Raw genomic sequence first — 18,599 nt, 5'->3', positions numbered from 1 at the left:
GAAATTTTGTTTCTATTTGGGTAAAAATGTGCCATTCATCTAATTCATGAATATAAATTTGTTAAGATGACGATTTTTGTTGCATATTCTGGATACTTTGTGTCATTTTATTTTTATGATTTTAAAATTTAAACTAAAATCTATCAAAATATAGTCAATTGAAATTTTTTTTGCACTACAGCAATCGTTAATTCAATGGCTCCTTTTTGGGTGAAAGCCATATTTTTCAAAACATTTTTCTGTAGACGGGATATTGTAATATTGATACATACAATACTTTCATCATCAAAGTAAACTCACTCATTCAGAGATCTCGAATATATCCGAGTGCAACATGCAACTCTGTACTTTACAATAATACACAGGGAAGACACCTCAAATGTTCTTTTTTCTAAACGTAGTAAAAAATTAGTTCAATTAAAGATTTTTGTTGTTTTGACTATTTCATAGCATGTAACAATTTTTATAACAACATTGAGTAAGATTTTTTCAAAATATTTTAGTCTTGTGTCATATTTTCCGACGAAAACTCAATCAAACTTACTTAATATGTTTAATTTTACCAATTTTGATTTAGAAGCAAATAATTTGCTCAATAATTTGTAAATAGTTTTAGTACTATTTGATATTTGAACATGAATCTCTCTTGATTAGCATAACCTCATGTACATAGATAATTATTCTCTTATTTTTGTTACATTTTTTCAATGAGATTGTAATAACATGTTACCCCTATTATTAGAATTTTATAATATCTCTCTCCGTGAAATTTTTTACTTACTACTCATTTAAGAGTTTTATTCTTTTTTCATATCTTTGGGATGTTCAGATTTGTGGATGATCTAAACATCTCCTTTTAAAACCAGGGCTTGGCAGCCGCATGAAATCCAATCTTTTTTGCTACTTTTAAAAGTTAACTAAACAGACAGATTTCCAAATTAAGAACTGGTTCATTCATCCAGACGTTTTTTTTTAAAGAGATGAAACTTTTTTCCCCTTGCGGGAAATATGCGACTGCCGAGCCCTGATTAATAAACCATTTTAAACCTAGATGCCCTTAATTAAACTTATAGCTGTGGTGTATTTGTAATAAGTATTTATAAAAAAAATATGTAATTTGTAGATAAAATTTTACAGTGTTTTTATACCAAATTGTTACAGAAATAATTACAAAAATAATAATTGAATAATTTGGTATAAAATGACTGATTATATTTTCTAGAGCTGTCTTTCATAACACATTCATTCAGATGTAAATAGTCTTTTTATCTAACTCATATACCATCCTTTTTTTAGTAGTGTTTTGTCATCTAAAAAAAATCATTTCATTAATTTTTAACATATTAGTTCAACAGAAAAATTATATTCTAGTACCTTGTAACTATTGAAATTTATTTTTATATTTTTGTTAATTTTAAATCAATGTTTAGGACTAAAGATAATGTTCTTATTAAATTTGATTAGTTTTTTTTACATAATCTGTAAATGTTGTAATTTTAACTATTGTTGTGCACTTTAATTCTTCCATTTTAATAAAAACTAATGCTACTCAAAGAAGGGACAACAAAAATTTACAAAAAATAATCTCTACATGTTTTTTTGCACATATTAATTTAATTAAAGAATATGTTATTGTAACAGTTAAATTGGAGTAGTTTTCTTTTCTAAATAAATAATCTGTCCGTTCATGAAAACGATGAAAATTTATAAAATAAATGCATTTAATAAATTTGTAATGTTGCAAGTAAAAAACAAAGTTGGACCAATTTTGCATAAAGTTATATAAAGTAAAAAAAGTGTTAAAAAAAATGTGAACTTATGAAACGGCTGCTTGGACAGCAAATAAATTTTTTAAGTAGAATTTAGGAAATAGTAATTTTTTTAGTTTTAAAAAAATCTTATTATTTTAAATGTTGGTATATTCTATTATCGAAGTTAGAAAGGCAGTATATGACTAAATTAAATCAAAATTAGATATGAAACTTTTTTTTCTTAAGAGACCTGCAATTTCAAAGTTTCTTAAAAATTTTATTGTTTATGATCGGAATTCAATGCACTTTTTGTGTCTTGTCTATCAATTGAAATCAGTGCTCCGCAGCAGGTGAATTGTTTTGCGGCAGCATTTTGTCCTAGAAATGTGCGTCTAAAAGTGGATTGTCCTTAACTTATTGGGCAGCTGCAATTTCAAAAGTCCGGCGAATATGTTTTGTGCTGTTGAGCCTTATTAAAAGTAATCTCTTACTATAATGCAGGGAGGGAAAGTACATCGGACTGTAAATTATTCTGGAACCCAAAGAATAACAAGAGCATTTTTTTTCTCAACATAAATATTTTGGGTCTTTATTTCTTAATTCATTTGTTGGTATACAGTACTAGTGTTAAAACTTTTCAACCACTAGTTTAAATTTATTGAAGGGTAATTTTGTTTAATTTTTTTGACGAGTGTACAATATACATCAATTTATTGCCCATTGTTATATCCCTTTATTAATTTAAGTAATAAAATTGTTTGAATCTAATTATTTTAATAGCATTTATTTATCTACTGTCCTTTCTCAACTTTTTCTATATTATTTTATTATAAAACTGTAAGATGGAAAAAATATTAGTTCCTGTATTAATATTTATTATAATATTATTGTATTATTATCAATTATATTTTATTTATATAATAGACATATTTTGTATCACAGCTTTGGTAGAATTGATTTTATAATTATTAAACAATTAATTACAACAACACTTGTTTAATATTATTTATGATAAAGGTTAAGCATTATGGTGTAAATTTCTTAGGTTTCTTACAAATTCAAATATAAAAAGCATAATATTAAAGAGTATTTTACAATTTTTAAATTTACACCTTACAATTGATAGCACAGAAATAAAGAAAAGTTAATACTTTTCACATTAGTTAGAAAACAAATCTTTTAAATGGTATAATATTGAGTTACTCTAAATGATTGGTCAATATGTATTAACTCTAATAGCTAAAGTTTGTCTTTGGTAACTGCACACAATGACAGAATTTCTTTGGAAAAATTTGTAAGCTCCAAATATTTTATCTACATAGCTCTGGATTCATGGCTTCTCTGAAATTTTACAAATATATTAGTGAAGTTTGGTGATTTTTTATATATATATTAATAAGACCATCATTTTAATTTTACAATTTTACAATGGCTGGTAATACTAGGATCTATGAGATGCTACATTGTAAAAAGAACCATATCGGTCCAGTGGTTAGCGAGATAATTCGGTACAAACAGATAGACATCCTTACAAAAGTCCTGTTACTTTTATATAAGGTTTATTACCTAAGCGCGGCAATCCATTTCTCTGCCAGATTATCATTCTCCGCGCTGAATATATGTCTCTGAAGCGCGCTGCCGCTACCACATTTCAGCTCCCAAACTTGGCTGGGTTGCAGGGCCTCATAAAGCTCCATATTTTTCTAGATAATTCATTATTTTTGTTGGGTAATCGTCTTTGTTGTCTTTAAGTGTTGTATATGTATGTGTAGCTCTAAAGCTAATTTTGTAGCTGATTCTCTTCAAGTTAGGATTCAGATGTACACGGAGATTGGAAGTGAGAATAATTTTGCCAATCTTAGATTGGTAAGCTTCGCGCAAGATTGTATCCTATGTTACATTACAATCTGACCCGCAATTCTCGTGAAGTTACATCACTTTGGCACAAAGTTATGGCTAAGGTTTTTTTTTAATGCAACCATCTCGTAATCAGTGAGCAAATGGCACTTAAAATTCGAATTTATGAGTAATACTTGGTAGGTCTATTTTCCCTAAATCGAACAAAAAGTTGAAAAAGTAACGGCTAACGGCTCAGCCGTTCAGTCGTTTTTTGGCTATTTTTAGGGCAAATCTGCCATAAATTAAGTAGGAATCAACTTTTTGAAACATATTTTTGCTTTAAATCATGTGAAATGATACAAAAAAAACAATTATAGATTTATAGTACCAGCAACTAGCGGCTAGAACCGTTTGAAAACGTTTTGGAGCAGCATAGAGTATTATGTGGAGATAGGTTTCGTGATTATTTCCCTTGAAATAAATTTTAAAAATGGCTAAACTGCTGAGCAGCCAGCCGTTAGCCGTTACTTTTCCAACTTTTTGTTCAATTTAGGGAAAATAGACCTACCAAGGATTACTCATGCAAAATTCCAGATCAAAATTCGAATTCTAAGTGCCATTTGCTCACTGATTACGGGATGGTTGCATTAAACCCCCACCCCCCTTAATGGCACTGTCATATGAATGAGAAGCATGGACGAGGGAAAACACGATATAAGTAATAAGCAATAAATCACTCAATACACTGGAAAACGGTATAATAAAGAGTTAGCGTCATTCTATCTACAACAGTGAAGAATCATAGTTAAATTAATTTACAACCATTTTCCCCCCAGAATTTATCAATAAATTATATTTTTGTGAATATTCTAAAAACTTACATCTGAGTATTGTTCCAGGTTCCATCCCAGGACAGGTATGGTTTCTATGGCCTTTATGTCACCGGGTGCTCTGAAATTAAATGTATTTTTTATTGAAAAAAGTTGGTTGTTTTATCACCTCATCCTTCCCTTATTTCGAATTATTGGGGGGGGGGGGGTTAGATTTATTTTATATTCCTAAATCCTGCATAAGGTCCTAACTCTGCTAGGTGTTTACCTGCCATTGCCTAAACCGCGGGGCTATCCAGTATCCAATATAACCTAACCTAATCTGAACTAATGTAGTAAATAAACTAACAAGAAACTATTCCCTTAAAGAGGGGCAAACAATCAACCAACATTAAAATCATAATCAAATTACCCGCAAATGAACAGAACTCTGTCTTTCAGAATGAACCAACTTTTCTTCCATTTTCCATTCTGACTTCTTCTTGACAAGTACCCACTCATCTGGGAATCATCCATATCCGCTACCTGCAATTATTTTTAAAAAAAATTCTGTAGAATAAAATGTTTGGATTAAAAGTTTGGGGAATAGTCCCTTTCGTGGCAACGCCCCTTAAGGGGCGATTCGTCGTGTCTATAAAATGGCTTTGTATAGGTTATTCTTGGTTAGGTTAGGTTATATTGGGTTAGGTGATTGACCCACAGGGTTAGGCAATTGCCCTGCAGGGTTAGAGCTCCCCGCAGGGGCTAGAAATAGGTGAAAAGCTACTCTGTGAAAAATACGAAGAATCGCCCCTTTAGGTGCATTGCCACGAAAGGGACTATACCCAAAGTTTCAAACCAATAATTTGGAACTAACCAATCAAAATTCAATGAAAGAACCCAAAGTTTTTCATACAACAAATAAAATAATTTGGTTAAAAAACTTTGGGCACCTATGTAATTTACAGCAAAATATCACATCCTTCCCTGTGATGATGATTAAAGTACTTTCAAATTTTGGAACAATTACATATGAAAATTGAAGTAAGGTTATCCCACTATTTCTAAATGCGCAAATAAAACATACCTTCAATCTGTCTGGAATCCTCTTCTTGACAGACTTGCCATCCTTTGCCTTGAATCTGTTCCTCAGATGTTCCTGATGACCATAGGCCTTCAGTAGCACCTCGTAGCATGTGTCACACACACGCTTAGAGTCGTAACCAGTGTACTTCAGAGGAGCTTGGCTGCTTGAACATGAAGCACATACAACCTAAATAAGGAATCCTTTACTAAATATATCATAAGGTTTATTTTTGTCTGTAGCTTAAGTTTTAGATAGTCATTGAACTGACTACTGATTTGTTCATTTTCGGGAAGGTTAACATAGGTACGAGGATAGTTTTGGGCTGTTTAATTTTTGGATTTAAGCTTTGGGGTTGTTTTAGGCTATTTTTTCTGCTTTCCCTACTCCTTCGAATACTGTGCCTAGAAACTAGGGACATAACCGCTAGTATTTATGGAAATGCCCAGGTATGACAATCTTTATTTTTTTTTACTTTTTAAAAGAGATTAAACTTTTAAACTTTCCTTCTTCACACCGTATAATTATAAATAAAGTAATCAAAATTAGTTTTCCCTTTACTATAATTTCTTATGTGCTACAAAAATTCTTTTTTGATTTTCCTTTCGATCTAAGAGTTTTTAAATCATGCATTAGGCGTAATTTCAAACAATTCTTGACCTACCTGACCACACGCTCTGCAGTGATGTCTTCTGTTCAGCTTGGTAAAATTTTCACTGCACTTTTGACACATAGTAGCTCTAAAATTACATTTATCATGATACTTAATTAAAACTATATTGTAAAAAATTACGATTCTTTCAAATATTCTTTAAAAATATATTTATTATCAATTTAGCACATATCAAAGTGCCCTGTTCAGCACAGAATTCCCCCCCCCCCCCCACCCACTTAATATTTTTTATTTAGGAGGGTGGCATTTTTTCGTTTGTTGAATACTTTAGGTTAGGTTCGATGGTTCGAGGTATAACTGCATGGAGAACAATAAATCTCTTCTTAAATTATTTTCTTTACTTGTGGTTATATTCACAAAACATATTTAACCTGTTATCAGGCACCCAAATAGGGGCATATTCACCAAGTTCTGCATCACTCACTGGAGCTATTCCGGCAGCTTCCACGGACATATTCTAAACATTTCATGAAATTAATTTGAAAATATGTTTTCCTAATGGATATATTGTGGTAGGGTGAAGCGTTTCATCCCTACAACGCGAGTTCGATTCAAAAGAGCCCCTAGCCTTTAAGGATTCTATCAATAAAGAACTACAAGTAGTTACTGTTAAAGAGATATATTTAAACTGAATACATTTATAATAGGGTTACTAATTTATATACAAAATAGGTGATAAGTAGGTTAGGTAGAAAGGGTGCGGGGGAGATGGGGCGGAGCCCCATTCCGGTGGACAGTAGAGTGGTAGGCTTCAGTAAGGGGAAAGGTAGACATCTTCCGGAAAAGGGTAGGTTACTGGGGACTTGAGGGTGAGAGGGGCAGCGCCCCTCCCCCTATCAGCGGTGTCCAATTTGACCGCTGCTTCTGATGTGTAGACAATGCCCAGAGGGGGCTGGATAGAATGGTGATAAGCTGGGATTAGCGCCGGGGTGTGATTTGATAAGCCGAAGCATAGCATACTCTGCAAAAGGCTTGTCCGTATGCCGCCTACCACAATATGATAATACTTAGATATATTGACATGGAAATATTAAGGGAATTTAGTTGCTAATATGGACCTCAATTATTGCTCTGTTCGTTTATCTGGTATTAGGAAAGGTGATGGGGTAAAGGGAGTTGCTGGGGGGTATCGTTTTTTTTAGCCAGCTGCAAGTATCACTTCTTTAGAGTACATGAAATTCTGGTGCAACGTCCAAGTATTAATATAACGATTTTTTCCCTTGAATTCTTTCTATGATTTAAAGTTAAGTAGAACATATTAAATGTATCTCCTTGTTTGTAAAATCTTCTGTAAAGGGTTAAATAAATTACCGTTGCTTAACAAAATGTAATAGTTCAAAGATTTGCCGCTAGATGTCTAACATTTGTAAATAACACTTTTATTAAGTTTTTTATGTACAACAAATCTAATTTAAAATAAAGATCTAGATTTTCTACTTTCTAATGCTACATAAAAGATAATTAATTTTCTTCAAATCTTAAACTAAAAATAGTCCATATTGCTAATATTTTGTGTATATAAATAAATTAAAACTATACTATGTAATATGATTATGATCTGATATAGTGAGATTAAACAATTCTCTTTATATTTGTAGAGACTTAAGGTCTCTTTTACGGTCAAAGAAAGAAACTTACTTTAGACTATGAACAAATATCTTTACAAAGAAATAAAATTGGTATATTAAGATAAATATAAGATTAATTCCAGTTATATTTACATTCCATTATTAACCTTAATTCCCATAGTGGGCGTTAGAGTATTCGCATCCCATAACAAGCGGATGCACTGGTCGCCCGAAGGGAAAAGCAGTTTTTTGAAACAGGCTCTCTCAGATTATTACAGATTCTGATATCTATAATACAAAGTAGAACGATGTCTGTCCGTCTGTCTGTCCGTCTGTCCGTCTGTCTGTCCGTCTGAAGCTTAAGATCTCAGTAACCACTGAACCGATAGGGCTCTACTCTTCAGGGAATATACCTACTGGTCCTGTGATGGTTTTAAGCTATTTTCTTGGGGGGTGTGACACCCCTAACCCCCCCAAAAAATGAAAAATCCCCCCCCCCCAAAAAAAAAAATTTTTTTTTACTTTTTCTTTTTAAATCTAAAATACAAAAAATTAGGTTGATCAAACCTCTTGGGGCAAAGCCCCTAGAGGTTAGGGGCGAAGCCGCTAGTATACATATATAGACTTATGAAAAATGCAAAAAACGAAATCAAAAGCGTTCCTTCTTGGGAGAAAATGCGGGAAAAAGATTTTAGCTATTTTTAACCTAAAATTCACATTGGCAAGCCTGTAAAAAAATATATACACATTTTAAACATGGCATTGCTCAGCACCTAGAAGTGGTAGAAAAATGCTACACATACCATTGTAAAGCTCATAACCTCTAGTTTTCATATTGGTATATAACGTTTTTGTACTATTATTAATTTTTGAGCTATCCTCTGACGTATACACAAGTTTTAAAAATGCGGTTTTTTCTTGAGAATTTTAAGTTTGATGCTTGTTACACAAACCTTTTTCAGATTATATTACTTAGCACCTAGGAGTTATAATTATTACTAGTTATATAATTATTTTATATAGGTAAAATTGTATATTTTGGGTACTTTCAATTTTAGCTTAATTAAAAATTGTCTTTAAAATGTGTATAGTTTGTAGTAAGAACCAAGGAGGGAGGGGGGAAGCTTATACACTTATAGGAAATGAAATTCAGTATAAATTTTTGCCCTGGATGTTTTTGGCCTTGTTGTTATAGTTATTAACCTTTTTGTAAAATCTCTTATATGATTAAATCTACCAGTGAAACTTTAAAAGTTGAATTTTGGCACTTGTCTTCTAGGGGCTAGTGGGTTGAAACAGCCCCCAAAACACTAAAATCTAAGGTCTGAGCTTATTTTTACAAATAACAAGCTAAATTTTTAAATGTAAACTTGCATAACTGAGCTAAGTAGCCACTAAATATTTCATTTTGGCACTTTCCTTTTTGGGGTTAGTGGGGTATAACAACCCCCCAAAACACTAAAATTTAAGGCTTGAGCTTATTTTTAGAGATAATAAGCTGATTTTTAATGTAAACTTTTACACATAATTGAGCTAAGTAGCAACTAAAGATTTCATTTTAACACTTTCTTTCTAAGGAATAGTGGGGTGAAACACCCCCCCCCCCAATTGTAAACTTATAAGGTCTCTAGGGCTAAACAACCCCTTAAACATTAAAATTATATCTCATTATTATATTTTACCCTGGCTGTTTGGACTTGTTGTTATAGTTATCAAATGATTATTTTTAAATATTTTCTTATATGATTGGATCTACCTTTAAAGCTTTAAAAATAGAATTTTGGCACTTTTCTTTAGGGGCTTTTGGGGTAAAAAAGCCCTTAAAACACTAAAATTGTAAGTAATGAGATTATTTTTATAGATATCAAGCTAATTTTTTAATGTAAACATTTTTCACATAATTGAACTAAGTAGTCACTAAAGATTTCATTCTGGCACTTTCCTTCTAGAGTCTAGTGGGTTAAACATCCCCCAAAATACAAATATTATGAGTTCTGAGCTTATTTTCAAAGATATCATGTTGAATTTTAATGAAAACTTATTTCACTGAAAAAAAAAATTATTTAGTCCTTGAAAGAGAGTGCCTAATTGAAATCTATAGTGATTTGAGAAAAAAAAGTATTCATTAACAAAATCAGCCCAATATTTTTAAAAATAAGCCCAGAACTTGAAGTTTTAGTAGTTTTGGGGGCACACAGTTATGGAATCTCGACTACAAAGAATTTTTTATCCAATCTTGACAAGTGAGGTATTTTTGGAAAGAGGAATATACATAGAAAACGCCTATGTAAATTAGAAAATCCGCAGAAATCATATTTGCAAGTTATTTGCAAAAATCTGCAATGTTAATTTGCAAAATTATTTTCATGCCTTAAATGACAGATTTAGAAAAAAATCTTTTTATGAAATGTGTTTATCTATAAGTTTAGAACATAAAAAGGCAAAAAAAAATTCTTTAGTGTTACTTTTTTCATATTATATATGAAAAAAGCAGTTGCTCACAATTTATGATAAAAAAAGGTATGGGAACAAAAAATATGTTTTTTCTTGATGTAAACACAATAATTGGCATAAAATCTTTCATCCTAAATGTAAAAATCATATATAGAATCCTTTTTAGAGCAAAAATAGTGCAAAAAGTAACCAAGACATTTTTGCAAAGTATAAAAATCTAAAGAAAACAGTTCTTTTTGATTTTGATATACATATCAGATAAATGTATATAAAATTAGTGATCAAAAACTATAAAACAAGATATAACTTTTTTCAACCCTATCATTGATTAAAATGCACTTTTAGGTTTACTCATTACCAAAGTTGCACATAAAAACTCTTTTTACTAAGTTATTTTGCAAAATAAATTCAAATCAACAATTAGGCGTTTTTTATAATGCAGTAGACCATTTTGTAGTTGGTTTTTGGCATTTATTTTGTTTAATTACTACATAAAAAGAGTTTTTATGCACTACTTCGGTAATTCTTAAACCTAAAAGTGCAATTTAATCAATGACAGTGTTGAAAAAACTTATAACATGTTTTATAGTTTTTGATCACTAATTTTATATACATTTATCTGATATGTATATCAAAAGCAAAAAGAACTATTTTCTTTAGATTTTCATACTTTGCAAAAATGTCTTGGTTACTTTTTGCACTATATTGACTCTAAAAAGGTTTCTATATCTGATTTTTACATTTAGGATGATAGATTTTATGCCAATTATTGTGTTTACATCAAGAAAAAACTTATTTTTTTGTTCCTATACCCTTTTTTATCATAAAATGTGAGAAACTACTTTTTCCATATATAAGGTGAAAAAAGTAACACTAAAGAAAATTTTTTTGCCTTAAGTATGTTCTAAACTTACAGATAAACACATTTCATAAAAATTTTTTTTCTAAAACTGTCATTTAAGGCATGAAATTAATTTTGCAAATTAACATTGCAGATTTTTGCAAATAACTTGCAAATATGATTTCTGCGGATTTTCTAATTTACATAGGCGTTTTCTATGTATATTCCTCTTTCCAAAAATACCTCACTTGTCAAGATTGGATAAAAAATTCTTTGTGGTCGAGATTCCATAACTGTGGGCAGTGAAGGAAAGTGCAAGACTTAAGTTTTACTAGTAGATTTAATCATATAAGAGATTTTACAATGATCAGGTTTATAACTATAACAACAAGCCCAAACATCCAGAGCAAAATTTTATACTGAATTTCATTGCCTATAAGTGTATAAACTCTCCTTCTCACCTTGGACCTTATAAGTTTACTTACAATTGGGGGGGGGGGGGGGGGGTGTTTCACCCCACTAACCCTTAGAAAGAAAGTGTTAAAATGAAATCTTTAGTTGCTACTTAGCTCAATTATGTGTAAAAGTTTACATTAAAAATCAGCTTATTATCTCTAAAAATAAGCTCAAGCCTTAAATTTTAGTGTTTTGGGGGGTGTTATACCCCACTAACCCCAAGAAGGAAAGTGCCAAAATGAAATATTTAGTGGCTACTTAGCTCAGTTATGCAAAAAAAGTTTACATTAAAAAAATTGGCTCGATATCTCAAAAAATATGCTCAGACCTTAGATTTTAGTGTTTTGGGGGCTGTTTCAACCCACTAGCCCCTAGAAGAAAAGTGCCAAAATTCAAATTTTAAAGTTTTACTGGTAGATTTAATCATATAAGAGATTTTACAAGAAGGTTAATAACTATAACAACAAGGCCAAAAACATCCAGGGCAAAAATTTATACTGAATTTCATTTCCTATAAGTGTATAAACTCCCCCCCTCCCTCCTTGGTTCTTACTACAATCTATACACATTTTAAAGACAATTTTTAATTAAGCTAAAATTGAAAGTACCCAAAATATACAATTTTACCTATATAAAATAATTATATAACTAGTAATAATTATAACTCCTAGGTGCTAAGTAATATAATTTGAAAAAGGTTTGTGTAACAAGCATCAAACTTAAAATTCTCAAGAAAAAACTGCATTTTTAAAACTTGTGTATACGTCAGAGGATAGCTCAAAAACTAATAATAGTACAAAAACGTTATATACCAATATGAAAACTAGAGGTTATGAGCTTTACAATGGTATGTGTAGCATTTTTCTACCACTTCTAGGTGCTGAGCAATGCCATGTTTAAAATGTGTATATATTTTTTTACAGGCTTGCCAATGTGATTTTTAGGTTAAAAATAGCTAAAACCTTTTTCCCGCATTTTCTCCCAAGAAGGAACGCTTTTGATTTCGTTTTTTGCATTTTTCATTAGTCTATATATGTATATATCAGAATCTGTAATAATCTCAGAGAGCCTGTTTCAAAAAACTGCTTTTCACTTCAGGCGACCAGTGTGATGCTCCGGTTTCTCTAGATGATCATTTGAAATCACAAGAGAATGCCGCCCCAATGAGGTGATTAACTAGGTAAATACCTGGAAGCTAGATCTTCTGTAGATAAAGTTTTCTACCGCTGTTTGTATGGCATCAACCCATTCCATCTTTTCTGCGCTATCTCTGTAATAACAAATTAGAATAATAATTTGTAATTAAAATGTCTTTCATTTCAGGCTATTGAGACTAAAATTATAAAAAATAAAAATAAGTACATTTATATTTAATTTTCATAAAAACCTCTAAAACCCCTGACAATTTTTTGGGGCACTCCACGCCATGGTTCAAAGCCCATAGTTTTTAAAGATCAGGTAAATGTTTGCCCGAATTGTTGATTTTTAACTCCCCCCCCCCCTTAAAATAAAAAGCTTGGAAGTCCTTGATGGATTAGTAATTGAACGATAACAAAAGAGTGCTTGTATCATTATCAGAATAGCATTTTATGGTAGATATCGGTTTCTATTCAAAATGTGAATTACCTTGCTCTCAATTCTACGCTGCGTTCTTTGCTGATGATCCTAAATCTTGTCTCATACTCCTAAACAGATAAGAAATAGATTTTTTGTAGCGCAGCTACTTTATAATTCCCTTTGTCTATCTTTACGTCACTCTATGTGGGACTGCTACTCATAAACAGATGAGAAATTGATTTTTTTGTAGTGCAGCTAATCTATAATTCACTTTGTCTATCTATACGTCACTCTATGGGGGACTGCTACTCATAAACAGATGAAAAATTGATTTTTTTGTAGTGCAGCCAATCTATAATTCACTTTATCTATCTATACGTAACTTTATGGGGAATTGATTTTATTTGTAGTGCAGCTAATCTATAATTCACTTTGTCTATCTATATATATCACTCTATGGGGGACTGCTACTTAGGATATATTACTACTAAAAGCCTCCAGCATGAAACTTACTTGTCATGCTACAAAAGACAAATACATTTTTATAAAGGTTTCGTAATTTTCTATTATTCAAAAATCAAATATTTTTTTCAGTTTCTTTTTATTTTTCATGTCCACTGAATAATGAACATCTGCTATAATTTACTATGTCTGTTTGTACATCAATGATTTTTTGTTCTTAGCTACTTATGGATGTTGTCATCCTTGTTATTAATATTATTTATTTAAAATCTTAAAATAATCTTTAACACAGAATTTAATTTATTTGAAAAGAAATTAAATTTATCTGTTCTTTTTAACGATTATTTTAGAGAATTGAAATTTAAAGAAAAACTAAAAAATATCAAATTCAACCTTCTGTTGAATATAAATTCCACTTAAAGGCTTTTTATCTCACTTATTATATTGCTAAAAGTCATCAGTTTACCAAATTTTAATTATACCACAAACCCCAACTTGTCACTTGCATTAATCAAAAACACATCATCTTAATTTTGGTATTGTATATTTCAGGCAAAATAAGATTTATTATTATTTACTACTATTATTCAAGGTTCTCTTCATGTTATTTTTTATGTCTGGCTAAGAAACCGATTAATATCTGCTGGATTAGAACCGGTTCTCAGCCATACTGAAAAATATAGCATAGTATTACAGACAATTTTCCACGAATGATAAAATAACTATCATAAAATTAATACCAGTTTAGATGATCTTCCCCTCGGGACCAATTTAACAGGAATTAATCATATAATTTTTCATTTTACTATCCTCGGAAAGCTGTCTATAATACGATAATATTTACCTCAGTATTAGGAGAGTCAACAGAAAGAGTGTTTAACCTCAAGGCATGACTATAATATTTACCTCAGTATTAGGAGAGTCAACAGAAAGAGTGTTTAACCTCAAGGCATAACTATAATATTTACCTCAGTATTAGGAGAGTCAACAGAAAGTGTGTTCAACCTCAAGGCATAACTATAATATTTACCTCAGTATTAGGAGAGTCAACAGAAAGAGTGTTCAACCTCAAGGCATAACGAACTTTTAAACTACAATTGTCTCCATAGGACCCCTAAAATTTAATTTATTCATTTGACGAAATTAGAGTATACATATTAATCTATTTTCAAGTTTTTTTTACAATTAAATGTAAATTAATTAAATGTCTCGTAAAAACAATGGGCCATGCTTGAAGCCCTTTTTTTACATTCACAAAAGGCTAAATCCTAAAAAAATTTAAGTGAGTCTATGAGTTATAGGTTTCTAAGCATTATAGTCATTATGCCATTGTACAAACCTAACTAATTGGCTAGCCTAAACTTTGTTAACCAATATTGTCATAAAATACACTCATTAAAATCAAAATCAAAATATTATAAAAACAATAGAAATTCTACCTTATAATCTGTATAAAGAAGATAGTCAGATAGAAGGATAAAATATCTGGCTCCCTCCTTGTTTCTAGAGATTTTCTGTAGCTCCCCCTCCTTGATTAGGTCTCGTCCTTGATTAAATAAATTTATATTAATTTATTTGATTAGAGTGATCCATCCCTATATACCACCCTTTGCACGCCTCAAACTTAAATCAACTTAGACAATTTAACTATCTCTTATTTTATTACGGCTGCGGCTACGTATAAAGGAAATTGTTGCTGCAGCTTAAGCAGCTACTGTTTTAGTCACAAAATCAGCTAATATTTTAAGCTGTGTAACCTCAATTTGCAAATGATAGCACTACTTCTTACTTATTCTAAGATGCGGTTGCAACTGCCGAGCCCGCCTTTTTACCCCTTAGGCCTTAAATGAAATAAAGTCACTGACTATTTAATCTGACTATTTCTAGTTTGTCTCTGAGAAAAATCTCATATTTAAAACCACAAATTTGAGTGCTTATTTAGAATTTGAATCCTTTTAGATAAAAAGCCTTGCAGCAGTTCAATGCATGTTTATTTCAGGAATATAGGGTTAAGACAATTGACAATAATTCAGTGTATAAAATCAGTTCGATAGTAGCTGGAGAAAATTGAGTGTTTGAGATAAATTTGATCTACAGTGTCCCCTCCCTCCCAATCAAATTTCATGAAAAAGAAAACGTTATTATACACTTTGGGGACAGCCAATCTCCTCTATCTCTTGATTTTATAACATAAATGTTATATGTATATTGTTATACCTATGAATGCTATTTTTCCTTCAAAGTCATAAAAAAATTGCATTACAATTAAAGAGTAGCTTTTCATCTGAAAATTATTGATAAATAGTTTAATAATTGTAATGCATGTGATTTATAATTTATGATACTTGACAGGGCTCGGCAGTCGCTTATAAGCCAGAAATAAGTTGCCGTTTTAAATTGCTTAAAACCAGCTGGAAATTTAAGCTTGTTTATAATGTGACCAATATGTCCATTTAATGAGATCTTTTTGTAAAGCACCAAAAGGGCCAAAATTGAGAAGCCTCAGCGCGGCTGCCGAGCCCTGAAATATATCTTATCAACAATATCAGAACTTCCTTAGTCTGCCAAAACAATAACTAGTTCCCATTCATATTAATATTTTGTACATTTTTTTATGAAAAAAATAATTTTATTATTTTTTTCATAATTCTTATTAATTCATATGAAATGCATATGTGAACTATTATTTGTTTGTAAATGTGTGTATATTAGATGTACTGTTCAATGTTCAATATTTAAATTGTTGTATCCATTGGACTGGCAATTTTACTGGTAACCAAATTATTATAAACACGCTATCTCCTTCGTTGACTAAATAACTTTGAGTACTTTTATGAATTCTTGATTGATTAGATCAAGCGTGTAGTGTCCAAACTTTTCAACTACATAAGGAGGATTATCAATTTACCAACCATTATCCCCTAAAATCCCTGCAAGCAAGCTTCTACCTGGTTTAATAAGTTCCCAGTCCCCAAGTCTGGCTTGTAGCTTCAGCATCTTTTGAAAGTCTTCCTGCAAATACAATTAAGTTTTATAAGGTACTATAACTCTGACCAATGGCCTGTTTGTTAGTCGGTCAGATAATGCTGTACTAGTAATAAAATATAGATATTTAAAGGGGAGCTCTGAGCCAAAAATCAAAACTTGATTTTTTGGAATCTTAATTTGCACTGCACAGTTGGACAAAGACGAGACTAAAATGTTTTTCGCTCATTTTCAAATAACCATAAATCTTAAAAATCCTGCAGGGTGTTTATAGGAAGGAAAATTAAATAAAATTATTTAAAAAAAACATTTTTGACATAATAAACACTGAAAAAGGCCCATGAATAATTAAATTCCATAATTTTTTCTATTCTATTGCATCAAATGTCTTTTTTATATAAAATTACAACTTGTAAAAAAAGCATTTCTACAATATATTTTCGTCTGTCTGTAATATTTACCTGGATGCTGACGTTTGTGTTGGCATGTTCTGCGGCCTCCGTCACTATCCTCAGGGCCGTTGTAGTGTCATCAAAGTCTTCACTCTCTCTAAAATTGAATAAGAATATCTGAAGCTGATTTTTTAATGTGGCCAAATTAATTTGAATGGGTAGCTGTAATGATTTTTTCTCGTATTCATTCGAAACAGATTAATATCCAATGGATTAGAACCGGTTCTTATCCATACAAAAAAAAACCATGTCTAGATTGTATTATATCCAGTTTTCTACGAATTTAAAATTGTAAAATCATAAGATTAAAACCAGTTTTTAAAGCCCGTGCCTTCAGCATCTCTGGTTTTAATCTTACAATCATACATTTTATATCCGCGAAAGCTGTATATAATGCGAGAAATAAATATTACATTATCAGTTCTGTTAAAACTTATTGTAAGATTTGCTAAATGGTGTAATATAGTACAAAAAATGGATTATTTCCAATCCCGATAAAAAGCCTACATTGATCCTTATATAAAAATAATAGCTATGAAAATATTTAATCTTTCTAAGTAGCCAAGGCTAAATATATCAATTATAATCACGTTTCTAAAGGAAACAAAAACAGCTTATATAAATGTATTCTGCACATTTTATTAAGAAAAAAATTGAATGACAAAAGAGTGTTAACAATTAAATAAGTCTTTATGTCATTGAAATTATAAAATAACTATAAATAGGAAACAAGGATGACAACCTACATAACTAGTGAAGCTAAGTATATGTTAATGGTCAACTTTATATAGCAACAAAATGTATCAAATTTGCCTTTTAGAAACTCGATTTTAATTGTATTTTAAAGACAAGGTAGGAAAAAGAGTTTATGCTTATTAGCGAAATTGAAATATGCATATGAAATTCTATAAAATGACTATTAACCATTTACAGTCGGGCCCCTTGCCGCACCTTAATCGGTCGGGGGGGGGGGGGCGTTCAATGCCCCCCCTAATTATCTCAGTTCCTATTAGAGCTAGAGGGCTAAATTTTTTTTGTGCAAGTCCCCTGTTTGAAAATGAATTTCCGACCTTTTATAAGTCTAAGTCAATTTTCGCTTCCTTCACCCTTTTATTTAACAACCTTTGTTATTAGGTCTTTTTTTATTTAAAAATTTCAAACGGCTGTAATTTTCTTATTTTTGAAGCTTGAAGAAAAATTTTTTTCCAAGAAAATGTTTATTTTTATGTAAATTTTACATTATAAATATCAAAATATAAATTTCAGCGGCCGCAGCTGTACTTGGCTGCCAGCCGCCGCAGTCGGCGGTCGGCGGGAAAACGGCGGCGGATCTTCATGAAATTTTAAAACGTTATGTAGACATGTAAGAAAAGTTTAAGTTTAAAATTTGAAGTCTCTAAGTCAAAAATTGCGGCCACAGGAGCCTTTTAAAGATTTCTGGAGACCTGGAGGATCAGGACCTGCAGGATCATACCTGGAACCTGAAAGTGACTTGAACACCTGTATTTCATATAAGGATGTACTACTAGAGGATTTTTTAGTATTTTGGTATGGTAAAATGCTTTGTTTTAGTCAAAAAAATATTTTTGCTCTTTACCTGGATGACCCTGCCAGGTTTGCTGGCATCCTGTGCCCGCCAGGATGGAGATATTCAAAAAATTCCAACTC

General features: G+C 31.1%; 1 protein-coding gene across 3 annotated transcripts in view; it reads right to left on the bottom strand.

The window, feature by feature from the left end:
- Positions 1 to 2,609: 2,609 nt before the first annotated feature.
- Positions 2,610 to 18,599, bottom strand: part of LOC145313322 (uncharacterized) — a 111,253-nt gene continuing 95,263 nt past the window's right edge. For 2 of the 3 annotated variants that reach the window (XM_080152672.1, XM_080152674.1), the window contains 13 exons: positions 16,941 to 17,028; positions 16,443 to 16,506; positions 14,934 to 15,040; positions 14,525 to 14,608; positions 13,102 to 13,160; positions 12,664 to 12,745; positions 6,528 to 6,613; positions 6,148 to 6,223; positions 5,487 to 5,672; positions 4,833 to 4,945; positions 4,472 to 4,541; positions 3,318 to 3,454; positions 2,610 to 3,092 (listed from right to left, as the gene is read on the bottom strand). In XM_080152672.1, the coding sequence (XP_080008798.1) occupies positions 3,062 to 3,092; positions 3,318 to 3,454; positions 4,472 to 4,541; positions 4,833 to 4,945; positions 5,487 to 5,672; positions 6,148 to 6,223; positions 6,528 to 6,613; positions 12,664 to 12,745; positions 13,102 to 13,160; positions 14,525 to 14,608; positions 14,934 to 15,040; positions 16,443 to 16,506; positions 16,941 to 17,028 (1,183 nt within the window). In that variant the 3' untranslated portion in view covers positions 2,610 to 3,061. Of the gene's footprint in view, positions 3,093 to 3,317; positions 3,455 to 4,471; positions 4,542 to 4,832; positions 4,946 to 5,486; positions 5,673 to 6,147; positions 6,224 to 6,527; positions 6,614 to 12,663; positions 12,746 to 13,101; positions 13,161 to 14,462; positions 14,500 to 14,524; positions 14,609 to 14,933; positions 15,041 to 16,442; positions 16,507 to 16,940; positions 17,029 to 18,599 lie in introns of all 3 variants that reach the window. The other variant, XM_080152673.1, reaches the window with a different exon arrangement.

Source organism: Acartia tonsa, chromosome 3 (assembly GCF_053477335.1).
Source record: "Acartia tonsa isolate MP-2025a chromosome 3, ASM5347733v1, whole genome shotgun sequence".
NCBI classification, from domain to species: domain Eukaryota; kingdom Metazoa; phylum Arthropoda; class Copepoda; order Calanoida; family Acartiidae; genus Acartia; species Acartia tonsa.
Note: the sequence above shows the minus strand (reverse complement) of the source record. Positions and strands in the feature narration are given on the sequence as shown.